Source organism: Leptonychotes weddellii, chromosome 1 (assembly GCF_054177405.1).
Source record: "Leptonychotes weddellii isolate Sample4059 chromosome 1, ASM5417740v2, whole genome shotgun sequence".
In the NCBI taxonomy this organism is placed as follows: domain Eukaryota; kingdom Metazoa; phylum Chordata; class Mammalia; order Carnivora; family Phocidae; genus Leptonychotes; species Leptonychotes weddellii.
In genome coordinates, this window is record NC_138369.1 from 1,344,087 (window position 1) to 1,368,168 (window position 24,082).

Here is a 24,082-nt window from a genome sequence, read left to right on the forward strand (position 1 = left end):
CCTCCCAGAATCACAGGCTGGCCTGGGGGGGGGTCCACACCTGCCACGGCGCTCCAGCCTCACCCTCCCTGTGCCCTGGCGCAGACGGCCCGGGCCTCAGGCATCTCTGAGCACCCCGGGTCCCAGCACACGCCGTGGCTGGCCCTTGACAAACTCTGGCGGGCCAAACCCAATCCCCGGGAGCAGGTTCTGCCAGAAAACCAAGGCTAAAAGCAGGATTCTGGGGCTCCAGGACACTTGAGGTTTGCAGTTTTATTAAGAAAACAAAACAACCTATATAAAAAGGAGAGTTCCGTTCCTGCGGTGGCACGTGATGCAGGGGAGGGCAGCTCCGAGTCCTGCGGCGGCCGAGGCCCGAGCCTCCGGCCGCTAGGCATCCTGCTGCTGGACGAAGGGGTTGGGGATGGCCTCCATGCCGTCCTGCGGGCAGATGAGCACCACGGAGGTGCCCCTGCACACCACCAGGCCCAGCTGCCGCGTGTCCTCCGTGAGCTTGTACTGGTCGTCGGGGTCTGCGGAGCAAGAGGGAGGGGCGGGAGTGAGACGGCCCCCAGGTGGCTCCCAGACCTGAGGGGACACGGCATGCCGACGTGGTGGGGAGGGCGTGTGGCTCTAAGGACCCAAATCAAAGGGCACTGCCAGCTTGGGTGACAGGCCAAGGGCCTCGCCCTACTCCCAAAGCCCAGACATGGGGCCCTTGTCTCTGAGGCAGCCCACGGACCACGGGGGCCCGGAGGAGCTCTGGCGACAGCGGTCCACGCGTGCCCTTCTTCTACAAGGAGAGCACGGTGTGGGGGATGCTGGGGCCTGACACTAACTGGGGACCCTGGCACCTGAGCCAGCAGAACTCCTGAGACCACGTTAGGATGAGCAGCTGGAAGAAAAATCAGTCTGGGACTCCCAGCTCCTGCAAAAATCTCAAAGCCCCGTGGGGCAGGTCCACTGGCGGTTAAGGGTGGGATGAGAGGCCCCCACGGAAGTGACGGAGGCTGAGAACCTTGACCACTTTTGCAGTATGCTGGGGGGAGGCCAGGCGGTCCCGCGCGCCAGAGACCAGGTCTGGGGCCCGAGATCGTGCAGAGTAACCACTGTCCTGGGCCTGACCCCTCCCGGAACCCACGAGGGGGCTGTTCTGGGGCTGAGACAAGATGGCACAGACCCTACCACAGGCGAGGCTGTCCTGGGAGGAGCAGGCTCCCGGGGCCACGTGGCCTGGCGTGCTTCCACTTCTGGGGTTTTCCCTACGGGCCCATGTGGTGGGGCTGTCCTTGCACAAAGGAAGAAATCATCTGGCCAAGGGGGCCGGGCTGGGATCCCAGCATGGGTGGCCAAGCAGGGCGTCTGGGCGGACCCAGACAGGAGAGAAGAAACTGAGGGCAAAGCAAGAGGCCTGGCGGCACCGGCCATTCAGCCGTGACCATGCTTCCCCCACCAAGAGACCTCTTTGGTGGCCCTGTGAATTTGTCACCAGAGTAACAAAGAGAGTCCCCGAGAGCCAGGACCCTGCCTCCCTCCCAGGTCTGGGTGTCCCCTGAATGCCTCAGGCAGACTGAGCTGCAGATCGTGTCGGCAGATGGGCAGGTGCCGGCCCAACCACTGTACGTTGCTGCGCAGGCTCTGGGGACTTGGGGTGACAGGGACCAGGACCCTCTGTTAGCAGCAGAGGGTCCACGTGGGGACAGCAGGAGACGAGGGAGACCAGCTATCTGGTTCACAAGCACCATGTCCATCACACAGGGGCAGCTCGGTGGGTTTGGGGCAGTAAAAAAGGCCCAGCAAGGAGCTTCCGAGCCCCACGGCCGTGCTCACCTCTCATGTACTCCACGGTGCCGTCAAGCACAAGATTGAGCAGTGGGTCGAACCCTTTCAGGATGCCGCTGGCTTGGAGGAACCACCGAGGAGAGAAACGGAAAGGCGTTAGATAAGCAGTTGTTCTGGGGACAGGTGCACAGAGACAGGCTCACCCCCAGAAGGTGCAGATGTGGGGAGCAGCCTCTGCAGGGACGGGAGAGAAGGGGCACCAGGGGGGAAGTGAGGGAGGGGTTCCAGGAGGGGAGCCATGAGGACGAACCCAAACCACCCCTACCACAACGTGGTCGCAAACGTCTCCTGCAAAGGGCCAGCTGGTGCACGTTTCAACTGTGTGGGCCCCGTGGTCTCCACAGCAACTACTCCGCGCTGCCTTCCTGGGGCGAGGCAGCCAGAGGACACGGAGACACTCAGGTGAAGCTGTGCCACGATAAAACTTTACTTACGGGTACAGAAACGTGCAATAATCGTCTCAGTTTTTCAAATATTTAGAATTGTTAAAAACTGTGCCCAGCTCACGAGCCATGGCATACGCCCACACGGAAAGGAGCAGAGCATCGACCGGTGCTGCCGTGTGATGCGCCCTGAAAGCACCCCCCGCAGCTGCTCAGGCCTTCCCATCCCAGGCACAGCTGGTGGAAGCAGGCACCCCCCTGAGTCACTGCAGCTGTAGGGTCTGCACCGAGAACGGGGCTGGACGTGACCAGCAGCCCCACTGGTGTAGGGTGCAGTCTGCAAACTATGGCCCGTGGGCCAAAACCAGCAGAGGCACTTCTCTGAGTGGCTTGGCCGGCTCACAGCCGCGGTCACTTGCTGACGCGTGGTCTGTGGCTGTTTTCCTGCTCCAGGGGCAGACATGACAGCTGCAACAGAGACGGTCTGGCCGACAAAGCTGAAAACACCCCGTCTGGCCCTTTGGGAAAACGTCTGCCAGCCTGACTTACTGGGCTGGAGCCCCTGGCTCTGTGGCTTCCTCTCTCCCTGCTTGCATCCGTCCCCCGCCCCGCAAAACAAAGGTCACGAGGACACCCGATAGGGTTACGAGCAGTGGGCACCTGTGGGTCTGTCCTCCCCAGGGGGGCGCGAGCCAATGTCCCCCACCCCAGTGACCACCTGTGGGAGGGGACCTGTGAATATGATGGGACGTCATTCCTGTAAGTGGGTTATTGGACGAGGAAGACGAAGGAATCTGCAGATGTGATTAAGGTCCCAGAACCAGCGCACTTTCAGCTCCCCTAAAGAGAGACTATGCTCGGTGGGCCTGACCTGATCAGATAAGCTGTTAAGGGAACAGGAATTTTGTAAAAGAAGAAACTGGAAGCATGGGAAGGATTTTCCTGCTGGCCCCGAGGGAGCAAACTGCCATGCTGGGCACAGGCTGGCAGGCAGCCTCTAAGAGCCGCGAGTCCCTGGACACCTGCAGCAGGACACGGGGACCCCAGTCCTACAGCCACAGGGAACTGAATTCTGCCAACAACCAGCAGGGCGGGAGGAAGACCCTGGGCCTGAGACAACAGGCTCCTAGACGCTCCTTTACTGCAACCTGTGAGACCTGGAGCCCCAGACACCCAGACTCCTTCCTTACAGACACCACACGACAGTAAATTCGTGTTGTTCAAGCTGCTAAGTGGCGGCAACTTGCTATGCGGCATAGAAGGCCCATACAAGCACCCTGAGGAACAAGAGCTGTGTCTCGTTCTTGTGTCCGAGAGCCGGTGCGGTGCAGACAGAGCAAACATTCGTTCAGGTTTGAATTCTCACCGCTGCCAGCCACCTACACTTGCAGGCACCACACTCTTAACCACACCAGTGCCACCCAATCACCCGCAGCTCGGGATCGCTGTCTCAGGAAACACACTGAAGATCAAAGAGGCAGCTGAAGAAATGAAATGTTGCTCGAGGGCTTGCTGGTGTCAGGAACCATGCTAAGCATGCCTCCAACCCTGTAGCCCTCAAGGCCCGGTGAGGTCGGCGGAGTGAAGAAATGAAGAAACAGAGCCCTACGGGAGGTAAGCTGCCCAAAGTCCCACAGGCAGTGTGCCAAAGAGCTGGGGCTCTGACCCCAGAGCCTAGGCTGAGGGCGGCCACCACGCCCTGGCCACGCTGCCTATAAGCATGAGCAACACCGGGCCTCGTTCCTGCCCTCTCCTCACCACGTTTCAGGGGAAGATGCAGGGGTTCAGTGTCCTGTTTACCTGCATAAAACGGGGAACCATGACAGACGGTACTAGGAGCTTACACCAAAGGGGCGTGGCCCACGGTGGTGGGTCGGGGAAGGCTTCCCGGAGCAAGAACCTTGAGCTGAGAGCAGGAAGATGACTCTGGAGTTAACCTCAGGCCCCAAACGGAGTCACCTGTGCCAAGCCCATGCTACCAAACCAACACTGAAGACCTAACCTAACTGCAGCTTCAGCTCTCCCAGAACCGCAATCTCAACCAATCGATTGGAATTTCCGGCAGGCACTAGAGAGCTGATCTTCCTGATACACCTCCACCATCCCCCCAAGGAGGGTGACCATGCCGGAAACAATCCACTCTGCCTGTTCCTGCAGCCTCCTGCCTATAAAAACCCCCCGGTCCGAATGGCTCCGGGAGCTCCCTTCCGTCTAGGTGGGATGCTGTCTGACTCGGGATTAGCTGAAAAAGCCACCAAGGTTTTCTACTTCAACACCGGTGACGAGTCAGAGCTCATACGCGCACTGAGGCAGAGACACTTCACAGCCCTGTGGTAGCTGAGGGCTCCACGTGCTCCTCAGAGACACACAAGGCTGTCCTTTCCCCTCCGACGGCGCGGAGCCTGGAGGGGCTGAACCGCGCACGAGGAGAGTCCATCTGTGTTTAACAGGTCCGTCTGGTCCACACCTAAGAGACCGACTGTAGGGGCAGCGGTCTCAACCGCGGAGAGGCCCGGTTGGGTTGTCAAAACTCAGGGATGCTCCTGGCATCTAGGGGCATCCAGGGTTGCTGCTCAGCAGCCCCGAGCGCCCCGGACGGCCCTCGCAACCGAGAACAATCTGGCCCCAAAGTCACGAGTGCGGAGCCCAAGGAGCCCGGGTGTAGGGGCATCAGTGACCAGCTGGGGCAGCTGTCCGGGAAGGACTCGGGGGGAGGAGCGCACAGCAGGCAAGTCGGGAATCCCAGGCCCGGCTGCACCAAGTGGCTCTGGGTTGTTCGGACCCCTTCCCGTGCCTCGGTTTCCCCGCGTGCGGAACGCGAGGCACAGCTCCGAACCCCTCGGCGGAGTTAGGAGGCTGGCTCGAGTTCCCCGAGCAAAGCGCTCAAGGCGGCGCCCAGGCATCCGCCACCATCCTCTCCTCCGCCGTCGCTCACCCTAAACCGCTTACGGGGTGCGGGCAGCGGGGTCTCACCTTCGCGGCCTCCCTGAAACTTCACCCGAATCGTCTTGTCGATGTACTTAGACAAGTCCAAGATGCTCTCTTTTTTCTTCTTCTCTTTGTCCTGCAGGGGAAGCAGAGCGCGTGAGGCGTAGAGCGCGGCCGGGTCCCACGCCGCCCGCCCTGCCGGCCCCGCCGCGCGCTCACCGCCATCTTGCCTCACCGCGCCGCTCTGCGCAGGCGCCGCCACGCGCCCTTTGACCCTTCCCCCGCGCGCAGGCGCAGAGCTCACACGGCGCAGGCGCGCCCGGGCGCGCCGGGGCGTTGCTGGGAAACATCTGGCGACGCCTGCGGCTCGGACCGGCGGATATGGCGGCGGCGGCGGCGGCGCTGGCGCGGGTCGCGGCGGCCTTCCTCCTCCTCGCGGCCCAGGTGAGGCTGCGTCGGCCCCGCCGGCCCTGCCGGCCCCGCCGGCTGCGGCACTCGGCCCCTCTGCCCCGGGCCCAGCGCAAGCCCCGCCCGACCTGGCCTGGGGGCCAGCCTCGGGTTTGCGCGCCCCCCGCGCGCGCGCCCCCCGGGCCGGGAGCCGGGCCGTGACCTTGCGGGCCTGTCCCCGGCCACTCTGTCTTCCCCGCCTTGTAGCCCTCCCCAGCTGCAGCGTCACGCAGTTGCGTCTGGGTCTGGAGTTTGGGAGTCCCCCTACCTCCCCAGGCCCTGCTCCGTTTCGAGGTGTCCAACCGCCGCCGGGGACGCCCCTGCTGGCTGCGTGGTCTTGGCCAGGCGGCTGCCCATTTGCGAGCCTCAGTTTCCCCTTTCGCGCGATGTTAGCGCCCACCTGCGTGGTTGCGGTAAGCCGTCCAGCACGGCACCCAGTGCCTGGCAGCCTCGGGGAGCGGCCAGGAGCCCATCCCTGGAAGTGGGGCCGAATCGCCGCCCCATATTCTGTCCGGTGACCTTGGGCAAGGGAGGTCCCCCCTTTGGGTGGCAGTGGCTCATCTGCAAAAGGAAGAGTACAGTGAGGACTCAGCGAGGTGATGCACATGGGGTGGTTTATGTGCAGCGTGCTCCTTCTTGGGCACTTAAAGTTAAGGGTCTCTGGGGCTAGTGGGGGGTCTGCCACCAGCCGGCTGATGTACCTACATTATCATGAGCGCGTTTTTTATTTGCAGGCCCTCCCTGCCTCTCCCCTGTGTCATGCAGCTCTGGGAACGGTGTCCCTAACGTTAAGCCCTGCGAACGCAGCCATTCACCTTGACCTGCCCACCCCAGCCCCCCACCTCTCTACTGTAGCCTCCGGTGGCTGGTGCTCTCCCACATCCCCAGTCTGTTCCCGACACAGCAGGAGTGATGTGTTTGAAAGTGTGTCAGGTCTTGTTGCGTCCAGATGAGAGCCTTCCCGTGGCATCCAGTGCATGTGGGAGGTCTCTGTGGTTTGGCTGCTTGGGAAGCTTCCCCTCCTTTTCTAGTCTGCTGAAGGCACTCTGCTCTCTGGTCTTCCCCGTGTCCCTGGAATGCCCCTGGTCATCTTTCTGGTCTCAACTTAGTTGTTTTTCCGTCCCCCCACCCCGGGAGAAGTTCCCTGGGCTGCCCCTTCCCCAGCTCTTGGCCGAGCCTCCATACCTCCCCCAACCCTACTCCCTCATTTTCCTCAGCGGTCTAAGCAAGTCGAGGGCAGGGACATTTTGAATGAGAGCAAAATGAGAAGTGGACACAGGGTAACGGGAGCACCGTGGAGGGAGTGACCCAGTTTGCCTGGGAAGGCTTTGTGGAAGCAGGGGCACTTCAGGGGTGTTCTGAAGGATGAACAGGAGTTTGCCAGGTCTTGAAGGCAGAGGGAGGGTGTTGCGGGTGATGAGCAGCTTGAACAGGGGTGAAGGTGTGAGAGCTGATGACTTATTTTGAGCAGGTGAGGAGTCCACTCTGGCTAGTAATGCAGGGTGGTATAATGCTTACACCCTGAGAAAGATGACACCCCAAAGGAGGCCCTCAGGTGCACTTGAAGGGAGCTGGGGTTGCCCCTTCAGCTGAAGGGCACAGGGAGGGGGCAGCAGGAGTGGCTCCCAGGAAGAGGGTAAAGGGCAGGCCAATCTGTGGCCTCCCTGGGCTGGGCTGGGCAGATCAAAGGCAGGTGGTGGAAGGCTCATGGTGCTCCTGGGCAGGCTGAGGGTTTTGAACTTTGTCCTGTGTGCAAGCAGAGGACGGTGTCAGAGCATGTGATGAGAGCACTTTAGCTGGTTCTTCCCAGAACAGAGCCCGGGCCCGTGTGTCTGTCTGCCCTGAGATAGGACAGACGGCATTGTGGTGGGTGGGTGTGGTTCTTTGTGGAAGTTTGGGTCCCAGTGCCTGAGAATAAGACTAGCTTTCCACTGGCTGGGACGCTGCTTGTGGGCAGCCCTGAATTCATTTGCTACCATTTTGTGACCCTGGGAGAGGGATTCCCCAAATATACGGGTCTCCCCAGTGGCTACAAGATGTGCACATAAAGACAGTGGTGGAGGCTGTCACTCAGCAGATCTGAAGTCACGTCAGTGCCCTCCCACCCCTTTCCTCCCTTCTCCACTCCTTCACCTGTCCCCTCTGCCCCTCCTCCACCTCTCCTCCTCCTCCACCTGTCCCCTCTGCTCCTCCTCCACCTGTCCCCTCTGCCCCTCTAACACCTGCCGCCTCCCAACTCCTCCACCTGTCCCTGCCCGTCCTCTGCCTCAACATCTCTTTCCAAGCTTCCTGGGTTCTTATTTTCTCCACCCTCTTTTAGAACTTACCAAGTCTTAGAAGGACGACTGCTTCCAGCCTGGACTCATTAGCTTTTCTTAAACCGCCTGATGTGGAATGCCTGCATGGTCTCCCCGAAGCATGGTTTCCCTAGAAGTGCCTGAACCTGCTTGGCGATTGTGATGTGTCAGAAGGTGGCCTGTCTGGTAGTCCCAGTGATTTCTGGCTCTCCAGATTGGGATGGGCCATGCTAGACTGAATAGCACTGGGTCCTTTTGAAGAACTTCTGATCCCTTTAACTCTGCGGGGGAGGAAACCATACTCTGGCATTTGACATAAGAACAGGCTGATTTCCTAATGGGAAGCCGGTTGTGCAGACTGTGGGGAGAGGGGTCCATGAGGTGGGCTTCTGTGCTCTCAAATGACCTTTTTAAAGAGAAGCAGCTTCTGTGCATTCCCATTTTACACAAACGACACTTCCCCCACAACTTGGATCCCACAGAACAGGGGTCAGCAGTGTCCTGAAAAGGGCCAGACAGTGAGTATTTCTGGCTTTCTGGGCCAAGTGGTCTCTGTCGCAACCACGCAGCTCTGTAGGAGTCCTGAGAGCAGCCAGAGGCCCTGCATACAGGAATGGGGCAGCTGTGTTCCAATAAAACTTTATTTAGAAGCACAGGAGGTGGGCTGCACGAGGCCTCTGGGTTGAGCGATCCTCTGTTCCCCACAATGGCCCATGGTAAGGAGGCGCCAGGGGTTCTGAGCATGGGGTGACCCTTTGGAAGGGGTGTACAGCCAGGTAGAGCACTTAGGGCCAGGTTGGGGGGTGCCCTTGGGGGGCAGTCTGGTGGGGAGAATGGAAGAGAGGACTCCTAATGCTGCCTCTGGTGGAGGGAGTGAGGTGACACGTGAGGTGCCTGGAGGTTGGCCAGGGCAGGTGGCGGAAGGGCGCGGCCTTTGTGAGGTGCTCCAAGACCCCTGGTTGGCCTCGGGCAGCGTCCGGCCCTGCCCTCGCAAACCTGGGTTCTGGGAGCTCAGTGCATAAGCATGGCTTCCCCGCGCACCCCCAGCAGTGCACGAGGCGTTCAATGCCTCCCTCGAGGCAACAGGCCGCGGCGTCAGATCAGAGGTGCCCGCTGGAAGAGCGGTGGTCGGGGCCCCTGGAGAGGACGAGGGCGCGCACCCCGCACCCCTGTCGGCCTGCCAGCCACAGGGTTGGGATGCCCTGGGGTCTCCATGCTGCCGCCACAGCAGCGTGACCAGGGTGGGGTGAGAAGCTCCTGGAGTGGCCGGGGCCTTGCTGAGCTTCCACCGATGGTCTGGCTGAACGGAAGCCGGTCACTGCCCCAGGCCTGGTGTCGGGGGCCACGATCCATCAGGGCCCTCGGCCCAGTCAGCTGCACACTCTGCCCCCACGGCGAGGCATGTGTCTTACGGTGCTGGCTGGACCCTATCAGGCATCTGTGTCAGGCAAGCAGCTCTAGCTGTTTGGCTCCTTGGCAGATTCTTGGGGTTCCAAGGAGGGGGTTTCCCATCTTAGTCTTGGACGTTTGCAGCCTAAGGAGAGCACAAGCTACATGGGCCCCAGGAGCCCAAGGTGCGCAGGGCAGGCTTCCGGGCCAGGTGTGCAGGGCCCCCTGGGGGAGTGGTGGCTGGACTGACCCCCTCGGCTCCTAGCACCGGGCTTCTCTCCTGAGACCCCCCTCCCTCAGCAGGCCCCCGGGAGCTACTCAGACTTGGGGTGAGCCTGCCTAGGGGCAGAGCCACCAAGACCTGGGCCCCAAATGCTGTGTGACCCGCTGTTGACGAAATCCGAGGACGAAGGCTGTGCTTGTGGGGGGCCCTTTGCCCCAGCCCAAGCCCAGGGTAGGGGAGGAGGTGGGAGAGGGCCCCCTGCACTTCGGTCCGCCAGCCAGCCAGGCAGCAGCTCTAGGGAGGGGTGCAGTGGTTCAGGCAGGAGATGTGGGTGAGCAGGGAGTGGGGACACCTTTGTATGAAACAACGGTTTTTCACGGAGATTAAGCTGGTGTTCAACAGAAAAGATGAGAGTCAGCCCCTCTGTCCCAGGCCCCCAGCCATCCCACTGTCCTTGAGGGTTATCCAGTGTTTCGAGAACTGTGGGTCCTGCCCCTGTGCCTCGCTTTGAAGTCAGACAAAGCTTGCTGGGTCCTCCTGATCCTCTGGGTGTGGCCCTTCCCGAGCAGCCAGCTGCCCTGTGGGGGACCATGACGCTCTAGCTGCCCCTTCCTCCTTCCGGGAAGCCGGGGCTGGGTGGGGAGACAGGCTTCGCTGGCTCGGGGTCCTGGGGAGAGAGCTGTCCGTGCCCTGTTGGTGTCTGCATGACTCTTTCTCTGTTGGGAAGTCTCACAGTTCCCAGCCCCAGAGCCGCCCGCCCTGCAGACCGCCTACTTCCTGCCACACCTCCGAACTGGCCGTCGGTCCCCACTGGGATCCCACTGGTCTGTGCCTGGCAGGGGCCAGTCATGTGACCAAGGCTCCGAGGTTCCCCTGGAAAGTGAGGTGTGGCACACGGAGCCGGCTGGCCTCAGCAGTTAGTGGCCAATAGGTAGTCTTTCCAGGAGCCTGTGGGTCAGGGGCAAGGAAGTTTCCAGGCCTGGCAGGCCTTGCCCTGTGTTCCTGGCCTCGAGCCAGCACCCAGGCCTGGGGGTGGATCTGCGGGCTCACCGTGTCCTCCTCGTGACAGAGCCACAGGGTTTTCATTCTCCCTGTGCCGTCTATCCCGCGAGGGCCCTATGAGGTGGTGCTGTCCCTGCCGTGGGAGCAACAGGGAGGGGACCTGACGGCGCAGTCAGCACCCGGGTCTCCCTGGGGAAGACGTTCCTGCCCTGGCTGCCCTGCCTTGTTTTCTCCACCATAAGATGTCTGCTGGTGTCCCATCTGTCCTGTAGGAGGGCGGAAACCAGCCCAAACCCTGGGCGGGGGGTGTCCTTGTTTGGCTCAGACCCAGCTGCTTCTGCCGAGCTCTCTGACCGCTGCCTTGTTGCTGCAGGTGGCCTGTGAGTACGGCATGGTGCACGTGGTCTCCGAGGCAGGGGGCCCCAAAGGCAAAGACTACTGCATTCTCTACAACCCACAGTGGGCCCACCTGCCACATGACCTTGGCAAAGCGGTGAGTGCCCGCTGGGGCCCTTCCTCATGAGGGTCTTCCCACTGGGGTCTTTCCTTGTGGGCCTGGCAGGCCTGGAGGTGCTCTGGGGTGCCCCCTCTGGACTTGGGGTCGGGTCTGTCCTGCTGACTGCCACCCCTCTGCTCCCCAGCCTAGTCCCTGGAGGGGCTGCTAGACATCTCATCTTGCAGGGAGCCTGCTGGAGGACAGAGGAAGGGCCTCAGCTGTGAAACCAATGTGGGGGTCACACTCCAGGGGCTGCTGGGATCTCAGATGGCCTCTCTGGGCCTTGGTTTCCTTGGTCAGAAACAAAAGATGTCCAACAAAAGATGTTGTTGAGGAATGGCCCCCGCCAGGGGCACTGGCCAAGCCCCCACACGCTGGACCGGGGCTGGCTGGCAGAGGGGTCCTGAGGAGTGAGGACTGGCCGCACGTGGCATGGTGGGTGGGTGATTCTCACCCTCAGGCCACCGCTCCCGCCTGCCGTGGAGGCAGGGAGGGTCTCCCAACGGGCCTCCTCTGAGCACTCACCCGCCTCTGTCCCTCCTGTTTGCCTTGCACTTGGGTGTGTGTATGTGTACGCTCGTACATGTGTGCGCGCGCAGGGGCGTGTGAATGTGTGTGCAGGGACGTGTGAATGTGCGCGTGTGCAGGGGCGTGTGAATGTGTGAGTGTGCAGGGACGTGTGAATGTGCGCGTGGGCAGGGGCGTGTGAATGTGCGCGTGCAGGGGCGTGTGAATGTGTGTGCATCAGGTGCGTGTGAATGTGCGCGTGCAGGGGCGTGTGAATGTGCGTGTGCAGGGGCGTGTGAATGTGTGTGGAGGGGCGTGTGAATGTGTGCGCGCGCAGGGGCGTGTGAATGTGCGTGCGCGTGTGCCCCCCGCCCCTCCGTTGACTTTCCTAGACCAGCTGGTGTAAGCGCCACCCTCCCCAGTCTCTCCTGCAGCTGCGGGACTGGACGGCCTCCGTGCTCTGCTCTGCACCCGACCTCCCCGCCAAAGGCTTCAGCAACCAGATCCCGCTGGTGGCCCGGGGAAACTGCACCTTCTATGAGAAAGTGCGGCTGGCGCAGGGCGGCGGGGCCCGCGGGCTGCTCATCGTCAGCAAGGAGATGCTGGTAGGGCCCCAGGAGTTGGCTGACCGTGGCTGTGGACGCATCCTCTTGGAGGGGCCGTGTCCCAGAGCAGCCCTGGGGGTTCTGTAGGGTTGTCCTCCTATAAGGCCTCGGGGCAGAGCTCTGGGGGTGCCTCCTGAGGGGCAGGTGGCATGCCAGGGTAGATTGGCACCTAAGCGACCTGACCCCAAGGCTTAAAAGTGAAGAGAGAGCTTTTCCTCCCCCAGCGGGGTGAGACAGACAGACACTCACCACACACACAAACCCCATCTCCGCACCCCCCCCCCAAGAGGGCTGGCTCTGCGGGCCTGTCTCTCACCCTGGGTGGGCCTTGGTAAGCCGTCCCATCATTCCCGCACCCCCTCCTCTTGGCCCCTAGGTCCCCCCAGGAGGCAACAAGACACAGTATGACGAGATTGGGATTCCCGTGGCCCTGCTCAGCCACAAAGACATGCTGGACATCTTCAAGGTAGGGCCTCCTGCTCCCTCCAGTCTGCACCTGGTCCAGGGCCGTAAGTACTTGGTGGGCGGGGACCCAGGAGCGAGGCCGCCCACTGGGGCTGGTGGGTGGGTGGTTCTTGTCACACTCGTCACCAGCTCCCCGGGAAAGCCTGGTGGTGCCACTGAGCAGCGGGAACGGAGAACCGGCCCCAGAGGTCAGGGCGCCCAGGGCCTCTCCGCCACGCAGCTGCTGGGCACTGGCTCCCAGGCCGGCCGACCCTGCCCACGTCTGGCCTGTCTGACCAGAGGCCCGTGTTCCCCCACGGTTTGGGGAGTTGGTTTGGGAGCCAGCGAGCTTCCAGACACAAGCAGAACGGGCACGTTCAGTCTTTGTGGAAGCGTCTGCACGTTTCCATCCTGACTGCAGCTTCCACAGCTCTCCCCAGCCAGCCAGACGCTTCCCAGGCGACGTGCCCCGTTCTGTGCGTGCACACGCGTGTCCTGGTTTAGGGCTTGTGTCCACATGTGCACGGGCCCCTCAGCTGACCTCGTGGGAAGCTTGTTCTGCCAGAGTTGATTTCTTTGGGGTGGGAGCGGTGGGTGAAGCATGGGCTCCGGGGGTCCCCCAAGACAGGCTCTCCCTGGGCCTCGGCTCTCTGGGGTGGGCTTGGGGACAGGGGACGGCGGCCCCAACCTTGAGCTCTGGTGCGTTTTCTGAGGCAGAGTTTTGGCCAAGCAGTGAGGGCAGCGCTATATGCCCCCAACGAGCCCATGCTGGACTACAACATGGTCATCATCTTCATCATGGCCGTCGGCACCGTCGCCCTCGGGGGCTACTGGGCCGGGAGCCGGGACGTGAAGAAGTGAGTGCCCAGGGAAGCCTGTGATGTGGTCCGTGCTGGATGGGGTCCATGGGTGGTCCCAGCGCTGGACGAGGGGATCCCGTCGCTCTCCATCAGAGTGGCTGTGGCTCTCGGGGCTGGGGGCCCACCTTGTGGCCCCTCACTGCACGGTCTCGTGAGGTCCCTGGGGTCGGCCTGGTGCTCTTGTGGACAACGTGGCGAGGAGAGGGTGCCCCTTGGCCCTGCCCGTCCCCCCCCCCCCCCGTCCCGGGGCCCCTGGGCGCTGTGCCAGCCGGCAGGGCGTCCTCCAGCCCTGTCTGTGCCTCCATAGAAGGTACATGAAACACAAGCGGGATGACGGGCCCGAGAAGCAGGAGGACGAGGCCGTGGACGTGAGCCCCGTCATGATCTGTGTCTTTGTGGTCATGTGCTGCTCCATGCTGGTGCTCCTCTACTACTTCTATGACCAGCTCGGTGCGTCCCCGGGGTGCCCGGGGAAACCGAGGCCCGGGCCCCAGTCCCCCCGGAGAAGCTGCTTGGTTGTGGGGTGAACGGAGGCCGCCATCCCCAGCCCAGAGGAGGGGGCCTTGGGCTGGGAGCCGTCCCTCCCATCCACCGGGTGCTGGCCACCCTGAGGGGCAGGTGGCATCACAGCCCCACGGAGCCCTTCCTGGGGGCGGGGGGGGCGGGGGGCCCCAGGCGGCCCCTGCCCGTCAATGCCTGCCCCACCCCGCAGTCTATGTGATCATCGGGATTTTCTGCCTGTCCTCCTCCACGGGCCTCTACAGCTGTCTGTCACCATTGGTCCAGAGGCTGCCATTTGGCAGATGCAGGTAGGCCCCCATGGGCGGCCCCTGCCCGGCCTGGCACCCACGCTCTGCTCGCCCCAACTCCGTTGGCCTCCCGTCTCCTGGTTCCTGAAGCTCCGAGCTCTGCTTGGACGGTGCCGAGGACGCCCTCCCTGTCCCGTGGCCCCAGTCTGGCATGGCGTGGGCAGGCATCCCACACTCGCTCAGCGCTGGCGGGGGCTCCCGGCCTCAGGAGCAGGGCAGAGCAGGGACGTGGGTGGTGGTTCTCCGGCCTCCCTCTCCCCGCATCCCGTTCCAGCTCAGGCCCAGTGGGGACAGCGTGGGTGCCTGTCGGTCCCAGGCAGGGGTGGCAGGGCAGGGCCATGTGGGCGCAGGTGCTGCTGGTCCAGGCCTGGGCGGGGGCGGGGGGCTCACCTGCCAGGGGCCTGGTCTGGTTCTGATCAGGCCGGCGGCCCACCGCTGAAAGGTTTAGACGAAGACGGATGGGTGCTCAGAAAGCTCAGCTCGTGGGGTGAGGCCTTTTCAGGCTGCTGTCCAGGGTCAGAGGTCAGGAGCCTGCAGCAGGCGGGGCGGTGGGCTCCTGCGGGCAGGGCACTGGCTGAGGTGTGCCCACGCCTGAGTGCCCACCCCGGCTCCGCTCTGCTCTGCCCTGGGGGACCTCCCTTCTGGAAACGCCATAAGGCGTGAAGACAGATGTTAACAGAGAACGTGGAGTGGAAGAGGGGGCAAGGCAGGGGAGTGGGGCAGGGGGTGAGGTGACCCCCTGGGTGCTGGTGGCGGCGAGGAGCTGGCCACCCCTGACGGCCACCCTGCCCCCAGGGTCCCCGACAACAGCCTGCCCTACTTCCGCAAGCGCCCTCGGGTCAGCATGCTGCTCCTCGCCCTGCTCTGCCTGGCCGTCAGCGTGGTGTGGGGGATCTTCCGGAACGAGGACCAGTGAGTGCCACCCCCTCTGCGGGCTGTCCTCAGACGCTCCCTGGGCCTCGCCCCCCCGAGGCTGCGAGTGTGGGCTGTGTGGCGGCCAGGTGCTGCTGCCCGCATTCGGTGTTAGCGTGTTTGTCCGGCTGCCATGTGAGCGGCGGCGATCGGGATCTGGATACGAGCCGCCCGCCCTCCTGGCCCCAGGCGCCCCGAGCGCGGGCCCTCCAGGCGCCTCGGCGGGGCCCGGTGCCCCGGTGCAGGGAGGCCTGGAGGCTGCAGGCCCCCCCCGCCGCCGCCCAGCCCCTCTGACACCATCTGGCGCTCCCTCTGAGCCTCTTGTGAGGCAGTCAGCCGCTCTTGGCCGCGCTGCCGCTTGGAGCCCCGACAGATTTAATTGGCAGAAGGGAAACGTGAAAATATTTTGAGTCCTTTGTACACAAAGAGAACGCGATCTCTCACAGTTAGACTCAAGCCAGGAGACTTGCTCCGTTCTGTAAAATTAGAACAGGCCCTGTGCCCCCCGCGTCCGGGTGCCCACTGGCCGCCTGCGAACCTTCTCTTTGTTCTTCGCGGCCGCCCCGCCCGGGAGAGGCTTTCGTCCTGGTTCCACGAGGGTGACCTGGGTATGGGCAGGGGTGAGGCTGCACGCGGCGCACGTGGTCCTGCGGTGGCGGCTCCCTGGTGGTGCCGGGGTCACACGTTTGCCTCTGCGTCCCCTCTGCCTGTCCGTCCCTGAGCCCCCGTCTCCCGGGCCGAGAGGTGGGGTGTGGAACCTGGCTGGGCAACAGTTTGACTTTTCCAAATTGTGTAAAAAATAGTTTTGAAGAGAGATTTGGGTCCTGTAGCTGCACGACGCCCCCGTGCCCGCCCCATGATGTGTGTGCAGTGTCGGGGTCGGCGGTCGCTGCCCCCACCTGTGCCCAGCGCAGCAAGAGGCCCTGCCCGCCCTCCTCGGGGCCTGCGCCCGGGGCGTCACAGCGTGACGGGGTCGGGCTGGGCGGGGACAGCTCGGGAAACTCGGCAGCGGGGGAAGGAGTGGCCGGCAGAGCCCCTGCCCCAGCGGTGACCGCCGCTCTGCCTTCCAGGTGGGCCTGGATCCTTCAGGACGCGCTGGGCGTCGCCTTCTGCCTGTACATGTTGAAAACCATCCGCCTCCCCACTTTTAAGGTGAGAGCCCCAGGACGTGGGGCCGTGGGCTGCGGCATCCTGAGGGCCTCCTCCGTGTCCGCCGCGTGCCTCGAGCGGCTCAGGCCTGCCCTCACCCGCCCGTGCTCGGGCGTCCCTGCCCTCCGTGGGCAGCGTGGTCGTTGTGCCTCGGTCTCTCCCGCCGCCTCCCCAGTGACAGGGCTTAAGGGGCCGCTGAGACCCGCCTCCCAGCATGGCAGCCACGCCAGTGACCCCCGGGCCGTGAGGAGGCCCGGAACCCTGCCCGGGGTGGGGGGGTTGCTCACATGGGCAGGCAGGTGCGGTCGGCGGCCCCCAGCCGAGGCCCCAGGCCGTCGTCCCCAAGGAGGAGCATGCGGGGAGCCGTGACGGGCTCGGCACCCCACATCCATGGCGACCGGTCACACAGCGTGTGACCGTCCCCCAGAAACCTCGCGAGCCTGACCTCGTGGTGCCGGGGGCGGGACTGGGTTTGCGCAGATGTCCCCTTGCGGCTTTGTCCCAGTGGCACCTCTGAGCCTTGTGAGGGGCGTGAGGGGTGGGACGCGTGCTGGGGTCCTCGCCAGCCATCAGGACCTCGCCTCCCCAGGCCTGCACGCTGCTGCTGCTGGTGCTGTTCGTCTACGACGTCTTCTTTGTGTTCATCACGCCCTTCCTGACCAAGGTGGGCGCCCCGCCCGCGCCCCACTGCCGCACCCCCCGCCCCGCGCTCCCTCCTCTCTGACGCGGTCCCCCCTTTGTTAGAGCGGGAACAGCATCATGGTGGAGGTGGCGACCGGGCCCTCGGACTCGGCCACCCACGAGAAGGTACGTAGCGGGCCCGCGGCCGGGGCGCTGCCGGGGGAAGGGGGGCTCAGGCGGTCCTGGAGCCTGCTGCCCCCTCGCCCCCCAGCTCCCCATGGTCCTGAAGGTGCCCAGACTGAACGCCTCGCCGCTGGCCCTGTGTGACCGGCCCTTCTCCCTGCTGGGCTTCGGGGACATCCTGGTGCCAGGTACTGGGGCGCGGCACGCTGGGGTGGGTTCCCGGGGAGCGTCCGGCCAGGGCGGCTGGCAGGTGCAGCCCGAGTGGAGCAGGCGGGGGCGGGCGGCCCCTGGGCTCCCGTGTTGCTCGTGGCGGCGCTTGTGCCGGGCCCTCCTCCGCACCGAGGGGTCTGTGCCTGGCCGCTGGCCGGTGGGCCGGCCGCCTGGAGGAGCGGGGATGGCGCAGGCTCTCACGGCGCCCGGCCCACGCCCCTTCTCCCCGCAGGCCTGCTCGTGGCATATTGCCACAGATTCGACATCCAGGTGCAGTCGTCCAGGGTCTACTTCGTGGCCTGCACTGTGGGTAAGCGCCCTCGAGCCCGGACCCGGAAGCGGGATCGCCTTGCGCCCTTCCTCGTGCGTCCCCACGACTCTCGAGGTCGCGTGTCCTTCCTCGTGTTCTTTTTCTTTCCTCTTCTGTCCTCGTCTCCCGCTTGTTTCTCTGGTTACCAAAGCCGTTCACGCAGAAGTGACCTTTTCTGTGGGGCCCCGATTGCTTTTAATGTTTTGCAAAGTGGTTGGATTGCCCGCCTCTGGCCAGCCTTCCAGGAGGAGCCGCTAGCTCACCCGATGCCGCCTGTCGGTGTGCACGCATGCTCCCCCCCAACAGGCGGGAGGCGTTCTGATCCCCTCGTCGTGCGTGGGGGTGGGCAGCCAGGCCCGGCAGAGGGGAGGCCCCAGGGCGACCCAGGCTGACCTTCTGGGTGCACTTCGGGGTCGGCACCGTCTGCCCCTTCCCGCCCTGGCTCCTGCAGGTGCAGGCACGCCCCCTCGTCCCCCTCGCCATCCCTGGACCTCCCCTTGGGCTTTGCGTCCTCGCGATGGTCCTTGAAGTGCCACTGCGGGGGTTCTGTGTGCGGCCCCGTTTGTCAGGTGGTTTCTGTAGTTCCTTGTCGTCGAAACCGCACACCTCTTATCAGCAGCAGACGCCTTTATTCCTCCGTAGTTGGCTTCTGTTGAACCACTTCTTTAGGACGTGGGCTAAGCGTCAACAGCGCTCTCCCCCCGGAGCGCCAGGTGAGGACCAGACAGGAGCTGCGGGCGGAAGTAGGTGCTAGAGACCAGCTGTGAAGGTTTGTTTTCTCGTAGCTCCTTCCTGAGGTCCCTGAGGTCGCGGTCAGGACGGGGAGCCGCTGTGTTGTGGGGGAGCCCACATGCCGTGTTCGTGCCGGACAGAGAGCCGGCCGCCTCACCCCTCACCGCCTCCCCGGCTGTTTCACGAGAGCGGAAATGCCCTTCTGTACCCCCACGGGCCGCTCACCGAAGTTTGGATTTCCTGATTTTGTGCATATGTTGCTTGCGTGCAGCATTCTCTTTCTACCTGAAGGCCTAGAGAACGGGACAGTCAGGCGCGGTCACAGGCCTTCGTCTAGCGGCCTCTCTGGGTCTGGAGCCTGGGCCTCGCCCCCGCCCCACTGTCGCCCCCGCCGGCCTCCTGCCCGTCCCAGCGCGGCCGGGCGGGAGCGTGCGTCCGGAGGAAGCCGGCCGGTCCGTGCGCGTGCAGCCCTCCCCGTGTGCCCCTGTCCGGCGCTTCGCCTCCCCGGTCCCGGGTGCTCCTCGGTCCCGCTCCGGCGTGCCCACGGCGGGGGTGCGGGGCCGTCAGCCGGGGTGACGCGCGGCCCGTCTCTCCACAGCCTACGGCATCGGCCTCCTGGTGACGTTCATGGCGCTGGCCCTGATGCAGCGCGGCCAGCCCGCTCTCCTCTACCTGGTGCCCTGCACGCTGATGACAAGCTGCGCCCTGGCGCTCTGGCGCAGGGAGCTGGGCATGTTCTGGACGGGCAGCGGCTTTGCGGTGAATACCAGTTTGCTATGACTGTCTGCGAGCAGTAATAACCCAATAAGCCCTAACTAGAATTACAGTTGAGTAAAACCTCCCGGTTTCACGACTAAACCCCACAGCCTGTGTCCCGTGGTCAGTGTTTCCCCGTCCCCACGAGGTTTGCTTTGCTGTCGTGTCCCTGTGGCTCTGTCCCTCCGGGTGTGGCTTGAGCACAGTGCCAGTCCCAAGGGGCGGTAACACCCCATCGGATTGGACCTTGGCTTCCGGCTGTTCCCACCATCAGGGACGCAGCGCCAAGCTCGGGGCCCCGGAGCTCCTCTCCAGGGTGGGCTCACGGCGCTCATCTTGGTGCTGCCGGTTTTTGCACCAGAAGAGGAGGGGGCTGGAGGCCCCTCGTACCGTAGCATCGTGCGTTCGATGTGAAAGCACGAGGTCTCGTGTGTCCGCGCCCCAGGCTGTGCTGACCTCCTCCCGCTGCCTGTCAGTGAATCACGGGGAGCAGCCCCTCCGTGGCGGGAGCTCCGAAGGGCCCTAGGCATCTCCTGAGTGTGACCCGCGGCCCCCAGGGTGGAGCCTGTTGAGCGTGTTTTGGAAGTGGAAACACGCATCCTCTCCATCCCGGCCTAGAGACGCTGAACGGAGTGGGGCTCCAGGGCACCCCATTAATTAACCAGACGATGTAACCCGGTGATGGGGCTTTTCGCCCTCCCCCGGACCCTCGGGGAAGCACCCCGGCTTCACTGCCTACCGTCCTCAAAGGGTCTCAGTCCCAGTGAGCGCTGGTTTTGCCACAGAGCAGGTAGCTTAGTTGAGGAAGGTTCAGGAGGTGGGGAACGAGCCAGACACGTCAGAGCCAGGGTTTCTGCCTCGGGTGGCCATCCCGTGGCCCGCCTGCTGGTGGTCGTAGGTGGTCCCGAGGGAAGGTGGCTCCTGGGCCTGGAGCTGGACCCTCTGCCCTCCCGCCCCAGGCTGCCCCCCAGGCTTTCCCGCCCCGCCCCACACCTGACTGCGGCCTCTCTTACAGAAGGACCTACCTCAGTCTCCTTGGGCGCCATCTGCAGCCGAGGACCCGCAGTCTCGGAAGGACTCCGACACCGGCCTCCCCCAGCCGCCTCCAGGCGAAGGACTGGCCAAGTGCCCCCCGCCCACGCAGCAGCCCCCGGAAGTGTCTGCGCCCGAGGAGACGGGGGCCGGAGCCCCCCCCCAGGAGCCCGCGAGCCCCGCAGGCCCCACCCCCGAGCCCACGAGCCTGGTAGGCGCCTCGGCCTAGGAGGTGGCGCAGACTCTCGGGCCCTCGCTGCTGCCCCGCCATGCCGAGAGACCCCGAGACTGGACCTGCCCGGCCCCCCCAACTTGGTGCTCCGGTCTGGCCGATGTCCCCGCTCTTCCTCCTCGAGCCGAGCCCAGCTGCAGCCCGGACCCTCTCCAGCCCCGCTCCCAGCTCACGTGGCTGCCGCGAGCCCCTGCCCCGCTCCAGCCCACGACGTCACCATCTGCGTCACGCGAGCGCCCAGCTCCACGGTCCTGCCTGTCCACTCGGTGTTTCCTTGGCAAGGGCAGGAAGCGCCACCTCCGACCGCCCACGGCTACAGATCGCCCACATCTGGTGCTTACCACGCTGCCGCTTCCCTCAGGTTGTCGCCCGCGCCGCGCTGGGCCGGACGCCGGTCGGCAGAGCCCCGTAGTGCAGCCCGGCTGGTGTGCGTGCCGCCGGCTGGCCGGGGTCGGCGGGGGCCGCGCAGGAGCCTCTTCGTCCGCCTGGGCCGCCCGCATCTGTGGTCCAGCTTCGCCGCCTGCTAATAAACGGCCACGACTTGTTGAACTCGGGTGGTGTCGCCTCTTGGGTCTGAGTCTCTGGGACGGCCCTCGTCGGGGCAGCTGGGCGCCCCGTTCACGGGGCTGCGTCTTTCCCGTCAGCTCCGTTCTTTCGGGTTAGAGGGACTGGGGGGTGCCCCCACCCGCCTCATGACATCTGCACGCTCCCAACCCCACCCCAGCCCGGCCTCTAGGAACAACACTGGCCAGGCGAGCGCACTTTTTATTTAAACCACCTGGGAGCTTCTAGAATGTGGAGAATATTCTGGAACTGGCATTTTGTCTTCTACCTCACTGACAGGGCTCTGCGAACGTCACGACGGGAATGCCGCAGCAGGACTGGCCGCGGGGCGGCGGCCCCCACACCGTGGCACGCGCCGGTCCACGCAGCCTCCAGCCTCAAGCCCAGAAAGCTGTGTCCACTGACGTGACGCGAAGGAACAGACCCCCCGGCCACATGGCCCAGCTCTGTCCCCCGTCTGTCCGCTGCTCAGTTGCAGACAGCAGGCACGGGGTCAGCCATGATCCATTCCAAAAAATACCAGCGCCAGACAGACTCACTCACAGCCTTTGTTAGCCATGCTGCTCTAAGGAGGAATGATGTTTATTCCAAAAAAAAAAAAAGACGTCTTCCACCTGTTTGTGTGTCTCTTAAAACAGCAGGTGACCCGGGAGGGAGACCAGCCGGCCCCAGGGAGCCGCCCGACGGGGAGGCCAGACCGGGGTGCAGGGTCTGAGCGGACCGTCCCCACGTCGACCCGCACGTCCCTCGAAGCCATTATGTACGTTGGCGTAGGAGCCAGAATCTCTCCGTTTTCCGTGTTTGACAAGCGTCGGGGCGTTCCAAGGCGGGTGTTCGTTCCTGGGGTTTCCGCGTGCAGTCTCCGCTCGCTCCTGTTTGAGTCTTACAATTAAACACAGCTTTTGAGAGCTGCCGCTTGGCCCTCGTCTCCTCCGTGCTGTGGCCCCGGCCGGCAGGGTCGGCTGCGCCGAGGTGTGGGAGCGAGTCCACGGCGGCCGGGCGAGGCCGGGTCCCCATCCGCGGCGTGTGAGAGTCGAAGGAAGCTTGGCAGCCTGTCGCGGGCCCATGGACTTGGTGTGAAGAGCTAGCTGGCCGGCGGCTGGGCTCGCCCCAGCACTCGGCGCGGCCACGGCCAGGACGCTGCTGGACATGGAGATGTGGAGTCCCACGTGGTTTTCCCAGGTCATGGGATAGCCTCCCCTGGATAGTTTTCACCTAGTCAAAAAGGTGCAGCCCTTAGTGAGCGCCTGCGAAGGTCGCCCCCCCAGCCCTGCCACCTGCGGTGGTGGCCACCAAGCTGTCCTCTGTGGGAGAGAAGGCGTGTCTCCAGGGCCGCTCCACTAGGCCGCATGGGGCCGACGGAGACGCAGAGACACATCGACTCCTCCAAGACCATCCCGAGCCCGGGTGCTCGGCACTGCGCACCGAGGGTCCCCAGCCAGGCCGCAGAGCCCAGGGGCTCTGGTGGCACACGCCTTGGCCCGCCGGCCCTGCTCGCCCCGGACTGGTGCTGGGCCACGCCATCGTGAGGGTGGCGAACGCGCGGGTGCCCAGGAGGGGGGCCCCATGCGCTTGTGTCCATGGGGAGGGCTAGCACAAGTTGGCGCTGGGGAGACCGAGTTCCTGCTCTGTGTGGTGGGGCACAGCTCTGCGTGGACGTGGGACTGCAGAGTTGGAACAGTGCTGTGAGGACAGCGGTTTTGTTTTCCTGAGTCGCAGGGCTTACATAGTTTTCATTAACTCTTCATTCCATCCGTCTTCATTGAGCACCTGCTGTGTGCCCCCGACTCCACCTGGGGGTACGTGTGTGAGGCTCAGACCCACTCTGCCCCAGGCGGCTGAGCCTGGGGAGCTGGGGAGGAAGGACAGGACACGGGTCCACACCTGCCTCTGTCTTCGGGGGCAGACAGGTGTCAGGGAGGGTACGTGGGGGAGCAGGTGGGGCCTCCAGTGGGGAGATGAGCGTGGCTGGTGGGAGGGCAGGGGTCGCTGGCCACATGGGGAAGGCATGGCCCATGTCACCAGTGGGCTGGGAGGCAAGAGTCCTAGAAAGAGCCCAGCGGTGGCTGCCCTGTGGGGAGAGGAGGGTCCCCCCACACACAGTGCCCCCGCTCAGGGACGGGTGCAGCAGTGGGAAGAGCCCACTGGCTCTGGAGTCCTGGCTGCATGCTGGAGCTGAGTGACCTTGGTCGTGTCACTACCCTCCCTCTGGGGCTGAGCACGAGAGCTGCTTCTGCAGGGCCTGGCTCGGGAGATGGGGCCACACGGCAGGCAGCTGGCGCCCGGAGGGACTGCTCCCTCTCCAGCGCCGTGCTTGGCTCCCCGTGGCTTCTAGCGCTTCCCACAGAGGACGTCCCCACCTAGGCCTGAAGATGTTGCCAACGTTGGTCGTAAGACAGCTGGTCCCTGAAGGCAGTTCAGAAAATACCCCCAAAGTGTCTTGAGCGAAGATGATGGTTCTAATGAAGGGTGTGTTCTCCTGGGCGGGCGTGGAGGGGGTAAGCGGGGGGTGGGGGGTGGGGAAGGCTGGGCTGCCGCGTGGCTGTGGCAGGTGCTTCAAAACCGAGGCCAAGCCACTGCCCCAGCCTGACCGTGAGAAACACACCAAACCCCAACAGAAGGGCGTCCTACAGACCCCTCCTGGCCTTCCCCGACAGCCCACGGCATCAAGATCGAGGGGCCTGAGAAACCCTCCCACCGGAGGGGCCGCGAGCACAGAGCGAGTGCGTTAGGGAAACCGGGGATCCGAATAAAGTGTGGATGTTGGCTAATAATGTGTCGGTATTGGTTCATGCGTTGTGACAATGTATGGCTCGAGCATAAGGTAGGAAACTGGGTGCAAAGGACCATCTTCACACCTTGTCTGTAAATGGAAAGCTGTTCCACAAGTTTATTTTTTAAACTGTCGTTATTCACACACACCCCCATCCCCAAGCTGTCTCCCCAGGGTCGTGCCCCCCGTCCGGGCTCACCTGCCCGGGCTCACCTGCCCGGGCCTTGCCCTCCACCTGGACCAGGTGCGGAGGCCGCAGCGGCCCCGCCCCCGGCCCCGCCCCGGCCCCGCCCCCCGCTCGCTGGTGCGGGCGGCTCCGGCGGCGGCGGCGGCGGCGGCGGCGGCGGCCTCGGCGGAGCGCGGTGAGTCGGGGCTTCGGGGAAAGGGCCGGGGCGGC

General features: G+C 64.2%; 2 protein-coding genes across 7 annotated transcripts; one reads left to right on the top strand and one right to left on the bottom strand.

Moving 5' to 3' along the window:
• Positions 1–237: 237 nt before the first annotated feature.
• Positions 238–5,430, bottom strand: LSM7 (LSM7 homolog, U6 small nuclear RNA and mRNA degradation associated). The gene is made up of 4 exons (XM_006749939.3): positions 5,352–5,430; positions 5,178–5,268; positions 1,810–1,881; positions 238–512 (listed from the first exon to the last, which is right to left on the bottom strand). The coding sequence occupies exons 1-4, from the start codon at positions 5,355–5,357 to the stop codon at positions 370–372; spliced, it is 312 nt and encodes a 103-aa protein (XP_006750002.1). The 5' UTR covers positions 5,358–5,430; the 3' UTR covers positions 238–369.
• A 20-nt stretch (positions 5,431–5,450) lies between these two features.
• Positions 5,451–22,669, top strand: SPPL2B (signal peptide peptidase like 2B). 6 transcript variants are annotated; one of them, XM_081797341.1, is made up of 15 exons: positions 5,451–5,576; positions 10,864–10,983; positions 11,916–12,098; positions 12,475–12,564; positions 13,260–13,399; positions 13,710–13,852; positions 14,115–14,211; positions 15,007–15,123; positions 16,194–16,275; positions 16,862–16,936; positions 17,017–17,079; positions 17,165–17,264; positions 17,519–17,596; positions 18,927–19,087; positions 20,100–22,669. In XM_081797341.1, exons 1-15 carry the CDS (start codon positions 5,514–5,516, stop codon positions 20,343–20,345), a joined length of 1,758 nt encoding a protein of 585 aa, XP_081653467.1. In that variant the 5' UTR covers positions 5,451–5,513; the 3' UTR covers positions 20,346–22,669. The 6 variants fall into 6 exon arrangements, 5 of the variants coding, with proteins under 5 accessions (XP_081653467.1, XP_081653535.1, XP_081653578.1 ...); XM_081797409.1 differs by having other exon boundaries at positions 17,183–17,264; XM_081797452.1 differs by having other exon boundaries at positions 18,927–19,121; positions 20,100–20,241.
• Positions 22,670–24,082: the final 1,413 nt, after the last annotated feature.

Bases quoted from the DNA above. Each gene is read 5' to 3' on its own strand.
- SPPL2B (XM_081797341.1), top strand. From the start codon at position 5,514: ATGGCGGCGGCGGCGGCGGCGCTGGCGCGGGTCGCGGCGGCCTTCCTC. The intron at 12,565-13,259 runs GTAGGGCCTCCT...TTTCTGAGGCAG, and splicing joins ACATGCTGGACATCTTCAAG to AGTTTTGGCCAAGCAGTGAG. The intron at 17,597-18,926 runs GTAAGCGCCCTC...GTCTCTCCACAG, and splicing joins CTTCGTGGCCTGCACTGTGG to CCTACGGCATCGGCCTCCTG.
- LSM7 (XM_006749939.3), bottom strand. The intron at 1,882-5,177 runs GTGAGACCCCGC...GGTTCCTCCAAG, and splicing joins GTTTCAGGGAGGCCGCGAAG to CCAGCGGCATCCTGAAAGGG. The intron at 513-1,809 runs GTGAGCACGGCC...CTTGCTCCGCAG, and splicing joins CACCGTGGAGTACATGAGAG to ACCCCGACGACCAGTACAAG.